This window comes from Siniperca chuatsi, linkage group LG11 (assembly GCF_020085105.1).
Source record: "Siniperca chuatsi isolate FFG_IHB_CAS linkage group LG11, ASM2008510v1, whole genome shotgun sequence".
NCBI classification, from domain to species: Eukaryota; Metazoa; Chordata; class Actinopteri; order Centrarchiformes; family Sinipercidae; genus Siniperca; species Siniperca chuatsi.
In genome coordinates this window covers 9,003,919-9,020,825 of record NC_058052.1, presented here as the reverse complement: position 1 = coordinate 9,020,825, position 16,907 = coordinate 9,003,919, and the positions used below count along the sequence as shown (strand labels likewise).

The following is a 16,907-nucleotide window of genomic DNA, read 5'->3' as shown; positions in this document are numbered from 1 at the left end:
TGTTTGCCTGTCTGATACCCATGTGTGTCTGTTCAAATGGAGAACGTGCTTGTGTGTCACCCATACGTGTGTGTGAGGGTGATCAGTGAGAGTCTTCCTCTAGCTTTCTTCACCTGACCTCACCCTTTATTTTCCTCAGCCCTCGAGAAAACCCCCGGGCCCCTTTCCCCAGACTATGTGGAGATTGCAATATACTGCGCGGGAGTCTTCCTCATCGCCTGCATGGTGGGCATTGTGGTGGTTTGCCGAATGAGGAACACTGCAAAGAAACCCGACTTTGGGGGCCAACCGGCAGTCCACAAACTGAGCAAGCAGATCCCTCTGCGCCGCCAGGTAACAGAAAGTAGATAAAGAGTTCTAATGGCATCTAACACCCCTAGAGGAGAAAAATCACACACTGCAGACATGCTGCAGAAATACAATGACAGACAACACACTCTAGATTAATTTCATAAATAAATATACGTAGGTGGCTAAGGCTGAAAAATGTATGATGCACGGTTAATTTTTCAAAGTACTTATTCATTGAATTTTGTATTCAAAAAGGAATCCACACACCATAGTAATTACTGTTATGGTATTTTAAACAATGTACCTCCAGCCTCATTTAGAAGGAATGCATTTCTGAGCAAGTTAGCACTGCTGCCTGAAACTACAGCCAGAGTTTTTTCTGTGTGAGCCATGCTTTTCCCTCAAGGGAAACCAAATGGTACGCTCCAAAAGGTACAAAAAGTGCTGGATTACATTCTGCGGAGAGCCTGATTCCTGTGTCAAGGTAAGGTTAGGATGGAGAGAGGAGTTAGGATGGAGAATTACTGTTGTTGCTCACTTCTTAATGATCTCTGAAATTAAGGATATATTCATATTAATGTGCCATACCTACCAACATTTGTGGTATTTTCAATAAAAGTACCACAGTCAATCAGACATTTACTCGGACTCCTCTAGTGATGCCTAGGAGCTTTATCTGACCTATGAACCCAGACTGCGGTGATCAGCCAATCTCTTTCCTCCTATAGGTGTCGGCAGACTCAAGCTCTTCCATGAACTCCAGTACGCCGCTGGTACGCATCACAACACGGCGGAGCTCTGCGCATGATGAGCCAATCCCTGAGTATGACCTTCCTGAGGATCCACGCTGGGAGTTTTCCCGGGACAGGTGAGGGCTGTCTGTTTCTCATGTGCATGATCACTTGCTGCCTTCTCCTGTGACATCCACCATCCTGTCTGACAGTGTCGTGTGCACACTGGTGTTATTTATTCAGAAGGTATTTTGTATCAGAAACAAGTGAAACTATATGGCAGACTTTTTTGAAGGTAATATGATTTAGTGATTCTGCTGGTTACATTGAAAATAGAAATTATTGCAAGTCCTACCATTTTGCAAAATGCAAAATGGTTACAACTTGGCCGAATGTAAATATTAGTATTCAGCTCCTGCATAAAGCATAAAAAAACCTTTAAAATGTCGATCTGCTATGCAGTGCCACTTTTATCTGAAGGGGGTATTCTTAATAACACACTCAGAAATGAAGGCCTGCATACAGTACCTGTTTGACAGTATGCATGACAACTTTCAGCGCGATCATTGTCTCTTCAACCATCTTTAGCTAACAGGGTGCATTACAGTAGCTGATAACACCAAGATTGCGACACAATGAGCATCTGTCTGATTGTATCTCGACTGTCAAATGATTAGATAACTATTGTTCTATGTGAAAGAGTGCTATTAACACTGATAGACAGCAGGCAATAATGACTAACTGGTGAATAATGGTTGTGGTGGCTGAGATAAAGGCTACTGATTCATCTGTTGGTGCAGTAGTAAAATGACCTGAACTTGGCTCCCTGCCCCTTTGCCTCATCAGTACAGCTGCTGCTACGTCACACTCTCACTCACACATAGCCACACACATGCTTCTGATGGTAAGGAATGGAGCTGTGCTAATTACTGGTTAGCACTCGCGGCTTTCATCTGCATGTTTGGGCTAGGAGTGTTTGCTTGGTTTCATACAAGAGGAATTAGCACCGCTGAGGTCTCGGTTAGTCACAGTTGCAGTGGCCAGTGATAAGCTTTAGGGTGGATTTAATAGGACAGCAAAGGTTAGAATAGTTTAATAACCACTTGAGGCCTCTGGTTTTGAAAGAAAAGGAAAAATCCCGAACCATAAACATGAAGGCCTGTCTTTTGTTAAAATGGTTGTAAAAAGAGCTTGGATCATAAATTCTGTCATCACTCATCTGTTATTCTGGTGAAAAATTTAGATTTTAATTGGTGAACCCACCAAATGGGATGTTTTGTCTAGGCTGAATAAATCTCTGTGTGCCTCTCTGTTTGGGTCTTTAGCCCTCGCCTGTCCTCCCAGTGCCTCAGGGATCATGTTGGGATTGCAGAAAGCTGAGGAATGCTAACGTTTGCGGTTTGCGTGGAGGAAAAATAACATTGATTATGTGTGGCTGGATGGACAGAATGGTTGCCATTGAGCGTGGCCAGTGTGTGGACAGATAGGGGATTGTGTTACTATGGCAGGGCGCCGGCCTCAAGCCCTAGGCTTTGCAAAGAATGTTTACATAGCCAGGACACTGGGCCTTATGGGGTGGGGCCTACACCTGTCAATCAAATGTAAACGCACCAAGGTAGTTAGTAGCTAGTTCAGGGGTCAGATAGGTGCTGTGGCTCTGACCGATAGCTGTGAAAGAGCTTGTACTTGAGTATAATTTTTTCACTATATCAATCAGTGTAATATAGTTTGGACATAAAGTTTAACACACCAGCCATTGTGACATGGCTTACAATAAAATAGTAAATTTCCATCTGGTATTATAATGAGGCCCACCTGTATGGCAACGCAAAACCAGCATTCCATCTGTCACAGGCTAATGTGTCAGGGCTAAGCTAAGCCCTGTGTAATGACTTGTAAAGAGTGTATATTGGAACATGCCAAGGCAGGGTAAACAGTTTAGAAATGAGTGCCTCTCCCTGGCTTTATCAGGTGATTATCGTTGCCTTGTCTGCCTTCCTACCTACTGCCCTGGCACGGGCTACAGTCACCGCGCCAATAAAGCACTCACACAGACACAATCTGATTGAAGCAGAGAGAGAGATCTAGTAAAAAAACAAAACAAAACACAGGGTGAGGTTGAGAAACTGGCTGGGTGCCTGGTTTCATTCCCTCTCTCGCTCTCACACTCTGTCTAACCTGCTTTCTTCTGCATAGGGAGTGAATTGATGCCACAGTCAGATCAGGTTGATGAGTTTTAGTTTGTTTCAGCAGCTAAACAGCTTTCTGTCTGTTTTCTTGTGTCCCCCTCTGTGTTTGCTGTCTGGTGGCTGCAGATTGACCCTGGGCAAGCCCCTAGGTGAAGGTTGCTTCGGCCAAGTTGTAATGGCAGAGGCCCTGGGCATCGATAAGGACAAACCCAAGGAGGCTGTAACTGTTGCTGTCAAGATGCTGAAAGGTAAGTGGGTCTCCTGCTACTGCACAATCACAGTGAAGTTGTAATGGTAAACGTCTGACCTCTGGGATAAGATGTACACTGCTTCATTATGTCTTGTGGGCAACCTGAGTACATTTTATAGGTGATTTATGCTCCAGTGAGGGTTCAGCAAAGGTGCAAGGCGGAGCCCGGGGCTGTCATTATTATTCGTTATTGGTGGTTGCTGAGTGACGGCTAGGGGGAGGTGGGTTGGACAGGTAAGGGTTAGGGGCGGTCACATACCTGACCCCAGAGCAGCAGCTGGTTGGAGCTCAGTTAGCACCCACACAAAGAGGCAAGTCACACTAGCAGCGCTGCTATGATTAATGAAAGCAGCAGGAAGGGGCACTGGGTTGCTTTGGGGTTGGGGGAGGGCAGTTAGATCAGGTACAGCAGCAGGCTAGTGGAGCAACCTTGATAACGACTCCAGGTAAGGCAATGGTGCAGAGGAATGCAGGCAATGCCAGTCTGGATACCACTACTGGCTCAATCCGTCCCATGAAAAAGGAGCCTGTGCAGCAGATAATGAATCCAGATTGAACGTCTTTAATTCCTCCCCCTCCCTCCCCCTGGCACTGAAAGGATGCCTCTGTAGTCTGTGTGAGGCGCTTCCCTCACTGCCGTAATTTTAGCCCACATTGTCTGTCAGCTGCACTTAATCAAAAGCACCTACAAAACAAGGTGTTGTCACACAGAGTAGCTACTGAGTCCTTAGTCAAGGGTTAAAGGGAAGACAGGACTAGGGTGTATTTTCCTGACAACCTCCAATCCAACTTCTTCTGTTAATAGATGACGCCACAGAGAAAGACCTGTCTGACTTGGTGTCAGAGATGGAAATGATGAAGATGATTGGCAAACATAAGAACATCATTAATCTTTTGGGGGCCTGTACACAAGACGGTGAGTAGGACGGGACACAACATCATAAAGTACCACCTAAAGAAGGGAATCACACATGTTTTTTTTGCAAGTAATACACTTAGAAGATGGCAAGGTATTGTTGGTTTAGTATTCAGTGTCATATTGTGTTTTTAAGGTGCTGCCGAGGCAGCTTGATCTGCCTTGTTAACTTGGTGTATAATGCTGTAATAAAGGTTGCTGTACACTTCAAACAAATTCATAAAATGTTTCATCAGACCACGTCAGCCAGGTAGTGTAGGACAAGGTGCTCTACCTTTTTGGAGCTAGCTAGAAGCCATTTGTATGTCATATGGAGAGGTTGGGTTTTAATTGGATGGGAAGAGTGGATGAAGCTGAGCACACTAAGAAAGTTTTTTTCCTCAGAGCTATTCATGAAGCTCACTGGAGCCATGATTGTGTGAAAATGAAAAGGAATAATATGCAGTACACTTGCAGTTATGCCCCCTTTCACACCTAAGCACAACCTTTCAGTCCCTGTGGAAAATTATTCACAAAATGTACATAAATGCTGGGATGCAGCACTGGACAGTCTGGCCATTTGGAAGGTGTTTTCCATACAGACTTCCTCGTGTTTCATAACAGAAATTTTAATTATTATTATATTATTTAATATTATTTATATTATTTAATTTTAATTCTTAACATTCAAACGAGGTGCCTCATCTTTATGTACTGTATTCCATTAAAAATGCACTCTGATTTTTGTTCAGTGTCACTTTCTCTCAAAGGGAATCATTTATGACCATGTTGAAGAGGTAATGTGGGTCTTTTCTCCGCTGCAGGACCCCTCTATGTGATAGTGGAGTACGCCTCCAAAGGCAACCTTAGGGAGTATCTCCGAGCCCGCCGGCCGCCCGGCATGGAATACTCCTATGACATCGCCCGTGTCTCAGACGAACAGCTTACTTTCAAAGATCTGGTCTCCTGCACTTATCAGGTGGCACGGGGCATGGAGTACCTAGCATCTCAGAAGGTAAGAGGAGGACACACACAAACTCACATGTTGTGCTGTATCCAGGAAGGTTTTTACGTAGGAAGCTTGCTTGTGCGTCACTGTGGGAATATTGTCTCCTAAAAACACTCTTCTGACCCCATGCCCAATCCCTGCATTGTCTCCCATTCCACGACAAAAGCTCCTCTGTGTAGAAGAATTGTGAGGTTTTCACAATGGGGGTACAGCCATGCTGGCCAAAGGCAGCCTCACGCTCCCGCTCACTGTTGGAATGTGACAGAGCATACTGTCTCACACCCACACACGTACATGCTTACACATGCCACTGATGCACAGAAACAACCTCGGCCATATATGTGGCAATTATGTGAGAAATTTTTTACTTATCCGGATGTGTTCATGGCGCAGTCATTGTGGTGTCAAGTTACGCAGTCAAGTGCTACCTCTGTGCAGGAGATTTCTCGATGATTACATGCACCACAAACATTTTAACACCATTCCAAATTAAGTACACACCTGTTTCAGTTGATTTATTTATGGAATGAGGTAACTGTCTTATTCTTCTTTCCCCCTCTCTTTTTCCCCTCTGTGACCTCCCCCCCCCCCATTCCTCACTCTCTCCATTCCAGTGTATACACAGAGACCTGGCAGCCAGGAACGTCCTGGTCACAGAGAGCAACGTCATGAAGATCGCTGACTTTGGCCTGGCCAGGGATGTCCATAACATCGACTACTATAAAAAGACGACCAATGTGAGTCCTCAACCTGCATGCTGCACATTGAGGGATGTGTGCTTTAAGGGAGTGGAATGTTTCTGAGAGCCGCAGTGTGACATTAGTCCACCCGTCTCTCTCATTTCTCTAATTCCCTCCCTTCCCTCATCTTTCTATTTCACTCTTTCCCTCTGCTGGTGTCTTGGCAGAAGCTGCAGGTTCCCAGGCAGCCTGTGAATGTAGTGCTTCTGGAGACTCTGCCTTGTTTATCCCTCAGTCTCTTGTTCCTTTAGTTCCATAGACACTTATACAATTAGCCAGAAAGAGAGACAGATTGAGAGGGAGAGGGGAGCGGCTTAAACATAATTGACATCTCCATAGTGGCCCAGTGGTGTCTTTCTTTCCCACCGCAGGGCAGTATTGCCTGCACATCCTCATTTAGTATGCATGGATGGCTTTTCATCGCATGCACAATCATGCTGAGAACTAGCTGTCAACAACAACAACAATATGCTATGATGTTGATGGTAATGATGAAGACAATGACAGCAGCGACAATGATTATCACTTGCGTTAAACCAATCTAGACAGAGCCATCATTGTAGTGCAAAATTAGTTTTATTTCTGTTTCTTTTTTCTTTAATCTGATAGGAACGGAATAATTTAAAGTGGCCTTATTATTGTATTATGTAATGAATGAAAACCTACAATACAATTTTTTGATATACATTATGCGTTTATTACCATTTTTCTTGCATATTTCTTATTTTGGTATTAGTAAACATGCATTTCATAAGGACTTATTTAGGTGCTATCCCTCTATTTAGTAATTCAGAGTGTCTGATGAGATTATTCTTGCCATTCCTCTAACACACAGATATTGACCAAGGTTGCCTTGTCAACTATGCTTAGCTCCCCGGCCAGTGTTTTAATGGCCCACAGAGATAAACTGTCTCCTTTATCTGTGATCCTGTTTATCAGCAGTATTGCTTTAACAATGTAAATGTTCCTCTGGGAAATCCTCCTCCCAGACACTCGCTCTAGTGCTCTATTCCCCAGGCTGCTTTCACATATCAGCCTTTCCAGGAGTAATGAGATCTCCCAGAGAGTGAATGAATTCAAACATGCTTATCAGGCCAGAAATTAAGAAATCCAGGAGTGAGTTGTGTGTAGATTTTGTTTGACCTCTCAGCTGTGTGTGTGTCCTCAGGGTCGTCTCCCGGTAAAATGGATGGCTCCAGAGGCGCTGTTCGACCGGGTCTACACACACCAGAGTGATGTGTAAGTATATAACAAGCTGCTTTTGTGTCCCACAACCACAAATACATGATAGAAAATCCATTTACACACATCAGTGAATCAAGTAAACCAACTCATACGGTAAAACACACGAACACTACTATATTTAAGATTTAAGTTTGAGCCTAGCTGTCAGATTCAGATGGTTGTTTTTCAGGAGTATAGGAGCAGGGAGTGGGTGAGGTGTTTTGGTGCAGTGCTGGTGAGTGTTAGGTGGGGGGTGGCTGCCTATAGGGGTCCAGCACTGGCTGGTCTGTGGCAAAAGTGAGGATTTCACGCTAGACTTGTAGCCAATGCCGTGTTACTAATCTGACCGGCTTCAAAGGGCCCTGGAAGGAGCCCGGAGCCCACCAGCGCCTCCTCCCCCACCAACTCACCCCTCGCTTCTCCGGCTCAGCTCGGAAGTCTCCCCTCCTTTTGGGCCTCCACACATGTCTGAACGCAACAATGCTGCGGCCCTCCAGTGCGGGCCTCATCCTCCTACACCCTCCTCCTTTAACACCCTGTCATCCCCTCTTCACTCTCCTCTCCTCATTCAGCAACACTTTGAACATGTGGCTCATCGTTTTCGAGTTGCTCCATGATCAGTATAACCCCCCTCCTCCTCCTCCTCCTTTCGCCCCACTGTTCTTATTTTCATTCATCTGGTATGTGAATTGCTGACCCGTCTCGGGCTCTCTTTTTAAGTTCCAGAGTACTCATTCTAAAAACAGAACAAAGGAAGAGCATCCTTCTCTTTTTGGTGTTTGAGTCTCATGTGTTCTGACAGCGTTGTTTGAAGTTTCTGCTCCAGACACGGGCGCCAGAAAGTGTATGTGGCAATTAGGTAAATGCCTTGCATGCTGACCCCTAGGAAAGGAGATTTTGTGTGCGTCTGTGAGTCATACACCAGTAGCACACTAAACATAGCTCTTATCCAGTTAAGCACTTGGATAGCGAGTCTTTCTGCTGTCCATGTTTGTGTGTGTACTTGTGTGTGCACATAAATAATATGTGTGCGTGCACATGATGCCCTTCATGTTTCATGGTGCAGCACCAGTCAATAACCTGGGGGAGTACAGGGGGCTGAATGGGGGTGGTGCAGGCATGAAGTGGCGACTGTATTCCTTTCTGTCAGCTCACTGCTAATTACGTTTCATCACTCACTTTTAGTAATTGGCTTTTTCACATAGCGTATGAAGGGAACAGGAAGATGAAAAGAGGCGTTGGGGAGGGACGCGTATGCGATCCATACATGACATCAGATTAAATGAATACATGAATTCCAATGAAACTCTCTCCTTGTTGTTTTGACAAATGGGCCCAGGGGACTCGGCTCTGGCTGGCTTAGGTAAGGGTAAAGAGTTGTGGCTCAAGCCCAGAGAGACTGTATCATTGCCAGACCTGGTGGAGGAAATGTGGGGGATCTGACCCCTCCCCCTGACCAAATAATACAAAAAAAGAAAGAAAGAAGAAGAAGAAGAAGAACAAATGTATTCCTTTAGCGCTTGCTCCTATGCCACACTACAGAGCCTTGAATCTTCACATTTTGATCAGATCCACTGATGCATGTACATGTATTGACTCCGACATTTATATTCATGTTTCTTTCAATCGATATCAGCATCAGAGAACATAACTAAGATATGAATGTAATGAGCCATGAATACGACTCCAGAATATGAAGCTTGCTAGTACAGAGCCACTTTCATACTGATTGGTTGATTTGTTCAAGTGTAGTTTATGTATCTAGTCGGTTGGAATACATAAGTACACTCTAGTAAGGCCAAATGCCAGTCAGTGACCCGGAGCATGTTGGTTTGCGTGTTTATTTGGTGAGTCAAGGTTGGTTGCCGTTGGACACGAACCTGCACAGAGCAACAGGTTGACAAGCACTGAGAGACGATTACAAAGTAGCACAGAAAGGAGAGATGAGTGTTTCAACAAGTGAAGAGATTCAACGCAGTGATAGAGGAGAGAGCGAACCCACGGCTGGTTGTGTAAACAGATGGAGGAACTGATAAACGCCAAACCTGCCTGTCCGTGCCTACTTGCCTGGTGGGACCATTAACATGCTGCCTGAATGCGTACGTGCTCATCAGTGTTTGTAAGCGTGTCTGCCTGTGAATCAAGCATGCTGTCAGTGCAAGAATGATTCATTGATTGGAGATGCCGTGGATCCACAGTCTCTAAAATAAACATGCAGCGTGATAGTGATGGAGAGCTGCGGCATGGAATCATTGATACTTAACGACCGGGCACTAGGATGAGGAAGTAGTTAATAGTTAATAGTCACTAGCAATCTCTGGACCTCTCCCTCCTCTTTTGTGTGCTGTGGGTGGTCCACTGTTTGTTTTGGTGTGGTGTGACTGGACAATGCCAGCCTGTGTGACGGGCCAGTCGGGCACAAAAGCCATCATTGAGATCAGGGCCAGAGTGGCACTGGGAGCGGGTTCGCACCACAAGCCACCGGACGGCAGAAAGAGGGCATTGACACCACTGCAGTCACACTGTTGAAGTTGTTTCCAAACTTTGGCTTAGCGACTCTATGTAAATTATCTGTAGGAAAGTGACACTCATTGGGCCTAATGTTATTTAAAAAGACTGATAGCTCTTGAACAGTATTTACAGATGAATACTGCTGTTTCATTGTCATTCTTGACTATATTCATAATGTGTATCGGTGTTTTTCTGTCTTATCAGCTGGTCATTTGGGGTGCTGATGTGGGAGATCTTCACCCTAGGGGGCTCCCCCTACCCTGGCATTCCTGTTGAAGAGCTCTTCAAGTTGCTCAAAGAGGGACATCGCATGGACAAGCCTGGCAACTGCACCAACGAGCTGTAAGAGTCTTAGCTTTGCTTTTTTCTCCCAAACTTACATCCTCCCAAACCCACACTGTCTCCCAGATACACACTAGCTCACACAGACTCTAATGCCATCCCAGTCTCCATCAGATCCATGACACCCGGGCTCTGTGTCCACTTTGTCGGGCCTCTGCACAGCTGTGACTGGCTGCTATTGGTGTCCTCATTCACAATGAGCCCTCTGCAGTCAGCGGACAATGGCATAGCTCTGCTACGGTGCCAGACGGACACAATAGCAGTGCATGACACACACACATTATAGTATTTAAAAAGTCCAAAACACTGGGAGACATGTTTGTGATCAGCAGCAGGTCATAAAAATTGCCTCTGTTATCGACTTATTGTTTCTGTTATTGATTGCAGGCCGAAATAAATTTCAAATTTTAAAATGAGATGGTGTCAGAGAACACTCTGGTGTTTTGATTTATGCTTTGATATAGAGACACCAGAGTCCAGAGGCATAAATCATTTCAGCTGGCAAATTTTTAAACTTGAACACAAGGTAGATGAGGAGTGGCACAGCTGGAGCTTGGACAGACTAAATAATGCCTCCAACACTTCCCTGAATTACTTTTTTCTGTCTCCCTTAATCCACTCTTCTTTTTTAATAACCAGATTCTAATTTTCTTTCAGGTACATGATGATGAAAGACTGCTGGCATGCCATTTCATCCCAGAGACCCACCTTCAAGCAGCTAGTAGAGGATCTGGATCGCATCCTCACCCTCAACACCAATGAGGTGAGTGCAGCTCTTTCTTCACACTTATTCCATAAAGTTCCTGGAGTCAGGGTGGTCAGAATTCGTGCTACACTAACCCTATAATTTCCTGGCAAATAGGAGTCCAGTATTTCATAACAATAAAATAGAATAATATGATACATTCCTACACACAGTAACATGTTTCTCAATCCAAACTAAATCACACTCTTGCCAGTGCATGCAGGGTTCAGCAGAATGTTGCTGAAAGCTTTAGGAGCATTAGCAGCCACGTTGCTGACACAAGGCCTAAATGGTGACCGAAAAAATGGCCGGATGATTTGATCCAGGCCCAACATGGCCGCTACGGCCCAGTGAAGTTGCCCAATCATCACATCCATGCCTTGCTCCTTATAATAGCCTGCGTTTCTTTCCATTCCCCTTCCTGTCTGATGTGATATCCGCGTGCCGACCTGAAAAGAGGCCGTCGATGGAAAGCTGTCAAGACTCGTCTACTTTGGAGCTGGAACTTCATGAATTTATGCCAAAAAAGCCCAACTTTGAGTTTGAACTTCTGAAATGTAATAAAGCGCCTTTTTCTTGCCCCCCCTTCTCCTTTCCCTCTGCCCCAAACCGCTGGCAGATGTGGAGGTCTTTAGTAATGTGAGCCTTCTCGTGTTGAGCTGGGAAAATGGAAGCCAGCACTCATTTTCTAGAAAACCCCAAGAACTCTTCCTCCTCACAACTAGTCCCAATAACAGCCATGAAAGACAAGCAGAAGGGGAAAAAAGGGTGCCTCAGCCAAGACCAAGACCAAAACAACTTCACAACACTGGACCGAGAAAAATTAATAACAGGATTTCTTGGGGTTTTCATTTTTCTTCATCTTCATTTTGTTTGGGAAGGGGGTGCGCCTTGTGTTTTGCCAGCTTCTTTATTTTTTCCAGCCATCTTATAGTGTTTATGTTGGGTGTTTCAGTGTCAGATGTCAGATTCGATTGGACTGAACTTGAGAGTGATGTGAAAGGAGGCTGTAAAGGCTACGGTGCCACATCTCTGGTCTAAATGTATCCCCTTTTCCCCAACTTCCCAACCACATTAAACCATTTTAAAGTGGACCAAAACCACAACTAGGTCAACCCTCTTATCTTCAAGCTCCACTGGATCAGCAAGCAGTCCAACATTCAATTTATTACCTACTATTCCTGCAAATATTTTCATACAGTATCCAGTTTAAGATTATTTCTTTGGTTCTGTTTCATAAATCCTTTCAGGGTGATTTGGTATGGTTTAGATAAATATCATAATGAAGGTGATACTCTCCTCCGCCACCTCTCTCACCCTCTTCTGGAAAATCCCTGTTCTTTTTGACTGGGTTTCAGCACTACATGTATGTTATCCTGTTTGTTCTAGGTCTTTCGCCTCTCACTCTTGCAAAGCGTCTGTCCCTTTTGTAACATATGAGCTTGTGTCTGTAAATTATCTCACCCAACCCTCTCTTTCCGTTGTCTGTGTCTACAGGAGTATCTGGACCTGTGCGCCCCAGCAGAGCAGTATTCCCCCAGCTTCCCCGACACTCGCAGCTCCTGCTCCTCCGGTGATGACTCTGTGTTTTCCCACGACCCCTTACCGGACGAGCCCTGCCTCCCCAAGTACCAGCACATCAATGGAAACGTCAAAACATGAGCCCCCACTCGCCCTCTCTCCCATCTAGACCTGCCCCAGTCTTACCCCTCAACGTCCCAAAACACACGTAGCACAGACACCCTCTCCGAAATCCTCCCAACCTCCTGCCCCCCCAACACCCCTCTGGCTCCCAGTGGACTAATGGACCCAGACGGGACTGGGCTGGTGGCAGCGCTGCTGTCACACACTCATACTGCCATGCACACACACTACATACACTACGTGCTCACATGAGGTCTTAAAGGAGAGGACAGGGACGCTACAGAAGCTGTTTTTTACTGACTGAATGAATTGACGTTCCCTGGGGACCCTCCTCCTCCTCTCCCTTCATATAAACACACAGAATTTTCTTTTGGTTCTCATGTTTGTACCCAGAGGATTTTTTTTTTTTATACAATTCACAACGTTACTTGTTTGGTGATCCCATTCCAGTGGCTGGCATTCCAAGACTGCTCCTGGAGGAATGTATGGACCGATGTGAACTTAAAAAACAAGGGACTAGAAGAGGAGGACAAATAGGAAAATAACTGAGAGGCAGAGCTTCAACTAACAAAACAGAGGAATAGAAGGAGAGCACATATAGAAACTGCTCTCCTGTTTATTTTGTAATATTGATGCATTTCTTTTTCAGTTCTCTTGATAAACCTTCCCAATTATTCTGGAGAAAAAAAAATACACAGTAGAATGTATAGTGCTGGGTATATTTGTAAATATATTCAAATATGTATAAATATATATTATATATTTACAATGAATTATTTTTTGTATGGTCTCCGAAATAACCCCAACCCTCCCTACCCTACTTTGAGTTTGAGGCAGGTATGCTAACGGTTATGTGTCCTATATTTCTTTTCACACACAAACTCACACATACAGACATGGATACACACTTTAATATACACAAACACCTGTCTTACTCTCACTCAGTAACACAGTTGAGTATTGGCTTTCAGGGACTGAGGTAGCATGTTAATTTATTGACTTATGTTTTTTTTGAGATGAATCAAAAAAGTCTGGAAAAAAGAACAAAAACAATATGGCAAAAATTATGACATTAATGATGCTGATAATACATAAATAATCCATTAAATGTATGGTAATTTAAAATGATCTTTCAGCAGTAACAGAAAAAAAGCTATTTTCAGTGGGTTTGAAAGATCCATGTTTTGTAAGTTTTATATATGAATGTGAATATTAAGTTAAATTTTAAAAACTGTACATTTTATAGTCAGCTAATCCCTTTCTTATGTAGATGTTGATGCCATTTCTATCCAGTCATTTTACTCTTTCTTAGCTTTGCTTTAGGAAACGAGATTGATTTCTGGATATTTATATATGATTGAAAGAAAAAGATTTTGGAAATACCTACTTGCAATCCGCTCCCTCTTTTAGACTAAATATAGACTCCAAATTTACTTGACACAATTGAAAGCTGAAAAACAAAGTATTAAATCATTCAAGTGTTTTTTGTCTTTTTCTACTGGACCAACTTTAAGATGTTCTTATGCAAGTGTTCATGCCACATTTGCGAAATAAATGATGGAAAAATATATTTTTGTCCTGATCTTTGACTTTGTTGGGTATTAAAGTTGAAGTAAGTATGAAGTTGTGCATTTTTGCAGTGAATGGCAGAGATAACTGTGGCTGCAATTGTTTATTTTTCTAAGTTGGAAGAATTTGTTATCATTAAACTGCACATTCCTCTGAGCTAAATTTCTCATTATCTGATATGGGCGGAGATGGTTTAGCTGTCATTACTAGAATGCTTTGTATGTTTTGATTCTTTACTTATATGCCAGGAGAGGGATTTTCCATCGTATCTGCAATTAATTCAGAGAAACTGGACAAAACTGCAGGGGCTCAATAAGTGGGAAGAGGACGTTTTTCTGTATTTCAGACTAGTTTATTCTGATAAGAGTGGCGTAATGTTTTTCTTCAGTTGTCCTGATAGGCCAAGGCTTTGTGCAAAACTGCTAAGCTCAGCATAAACACAGAGTAAATGGGATCAAAGTTAGATACCGAGTTTATGCCAGTGGTCAAAGCAATTTTGTCAATGAACAGGGAACTCATCATTGTCATGATAGTGTGTCTCTGTGTCTCGATATGTCTGAATTGATCAGATAAAGAGTCTTTGTTAGCCTCCTGGCAGACTAACAGGTGCTCTGTTAGCTGATTGATTTCCCTTTTCTCGCTTATCAGAACAGATTCAATTCAACAGAGTGAGTAGTTTATTTATCTGATTTGATGTAAGCTAATCAAAGTTGATCTATTAGCGAGTGTGATTGATAGTGGCAGCCGTGGATGTGGTCGTAATTAGTAATGGGGGTTGCTTATCAACTACACAGCAAGAATGTTCTCAAAACATAGTCCGACAATGATAGAGCTAACAGGTCATGGCATTAGGAAGAGCTTCTGAAACAACAGCTGTATTGATATAATTCATATCAGTAGTCATTATAAATATTTCTCTGTTGCAGGTTCATGTAATAAGAGGCATAGAATTAACAAGTCTGCTGCCATGCTAGCAGCTCTGTGAAGCTGTACTTAGGCAGCGGTGCTTTAAGCTAAATGTTAACGACAGCATGCTAACATGCTCACAATGACAATGCTAACATGCTGATGTTTAGCAAGTAATGTTCAGCATCTTAGTTTAGTGTGTTAGCATGTTAACATTTGTTAATTAGCACTAAACACAAGTACAGGGGATGATGGGAATGTTATTAATCTTAAAGGGATTTGGTCATAAACAAAAGTTCTGCACAAATTAAAATTCTGACCTGATGAAAAGTTAAGGTATCACCAAAGTATTTACAATTCATCCTGTGGGGAACGTGAATGTCCATATCAAATTTCATGAAAATCATTACAATACATCATCTGGGAACCATGAATGTCTGTACAAAATTTTGTGGCAGTCTATGTAGTGGATGCTGAGATATTTCACTGGTAAGTAAGAAGTTTGACCTGTGGGTGGCACTAGATAAAAAGTCAAGGGATTTCCAAAGTAAGCAGGGTTCATGCTCTGGGCACCATGAATGTCTTGACTGTACAATCCATCCAATAGTTGATGAGATAGTTAATTCTGGACCAAAGTGGACAAATTGACAGAGCACTACCACTATGTACACTAAAACAGGCAAACTGGGAGCAGCAATATGGGTTCTTGGCAAGGTGAGTATTAACTTAAAAAAAGTGTTCTTTAACATAAATCTTGATCCCCTCTATTACCAGGTTTGAACTTGTTCTGAATAAACATACCCACACACCAGTTCCTAGTCTTCCTCCAATAGACGTGTCCCCTCATGTCTCTGGAACCTGAAAGGGGCTTGGAGGGAAAAGTCAGTCAGAAAACATTCCTCTTTTTCCATAGAATAAGGGGGAAGAAAGCAGTTACAGCCCTAGAGGATTGGAGGGGGATTGGAAAGAAAGAGTGGCAGGATAAACCACAGCACCATATGCCCTCATTAAGGGGGGGTCAGGGTAAGCAGAGAGAAAGGCAGCCGGATATCCACACTGGCTATTGCACACTTTTATCAGAGCGGCTGTCTATTGTGCTGTAGGCTGATGGCACACACAGACAGACAGGGACCAGGGAGGGATAAACTCCAGGGAGACCACATAGAGTATTAGTTTGTTCCATCTTGACAAAATGCCCTCTGAGCTGCCATTGCATTTATGTGAGACAAATACGCTTTATCTGATGTCAGTAATGTGACGCAATGGCTCTTAACTAAAAGCTAGTTCTTTCAAGAGATAAATTGTCAGTTCTGTTTACATATTGATAATGATGTAGCGGTAAATAAATAGATGGGTTACCTATGAGCTCGGTCATCAAATAACAACTGATTTAAAACAGACAACCCTCAGTGAGTTTTACTCCAGCAAAACACAACATATTATTACTTCAATTTACAACATGAATTTAGATCACCCTATGAATGTGGTTACACTGTATTGCACAATCCATGAACCTTCTTTCTATGCTGCACAGTTCCCTCATCCATTAAAATTAAAATTTAAAATGTATGATTGCACATGTTCTGACATAGTTTTGCATAACTTTTATTGGTATATATTTACTTCAATGTGAATGCATTCTGATATTTTTTACTCCTACACATATGCCCCAAGGACTCATGGAGCAGTGATCATTTTTTGCCCTCCACTGATAAACACGGCCCACCACGCTCAGTCAAAGCCCTAAATGAGTTTTTCATTTGGAGAGCTTTTTACTCCATGGTTTCCTAAAGCCCTCAAGATTAACCCAGTGACCCTCAAATATTAGCTTTGAATCACTTTAGGGAGATGGGGTACTAGC

The 16,907-nt window shown here is 43.3% G+C and overlaps 1 protein-coding gene across 5 annotated transcripts in view; it reads left to right on the top strand.

Moving 5' to 3' along the window:
* fgfr2 (fibroblast growth factor receptor 2) overlaps positions 1 to 14,139 on the top strand; it is a 40,745-nt gene extending 26,606 nt beyond the window's left edge. For 4 of the 5 annotated variants that reach the window (XM_044214097.1, XM_044214100.1, XM_044214099.1 and 1 more), the window contains 10 exons: positions 140 to 339; positions 1,020 to 1,159; positions 3,338 to 3,459; positions 4,267 to 4,377; positions 5,181 to 5,371; positions 5,980 to 6,102; positions 7,274 to 7,344; positions 10,045 to 10,182; positions 10,840 to 10,945; positions 12,425 to 14,139. In XM_044214097.1, coding sequence (XP_044070032.1) covers positions 140 to 339; positions 1,020 to 1,159; positions 3,338 to 3,459; positions 4,267 to 4,377; positions 5,181 to 5,371; positions 5,980 to 6,102; positions 7,274 to 7,344; positions 10,045 to 10,182; positions 10,840 to 10,945; positions 12,425 to 12,589 — 1,367 coding nt within the window. In that variant the 3' untranslated portion in view covers positions 12,590 to 14,139. The remainder of the gene's footprint in view (positions 1 to 139; positions 340 to 1,019; positions 1,160 to 3,337; positions 3,460 to 4,266; positions 4,378 to 5,180; positions 5,372 to 5,979; positions 6,103 to 7,273; positions 7,345 to 10,044; positions 10,183 to 10,839; positions 10,946 to 12,424) is intronic. The other variant, XM_044214096.1, reaches the window with a different exon arrangement.
* The last annotated feature ends 2,768 nt before the right edge of the window (positions 14,140 to 16,907 follow it).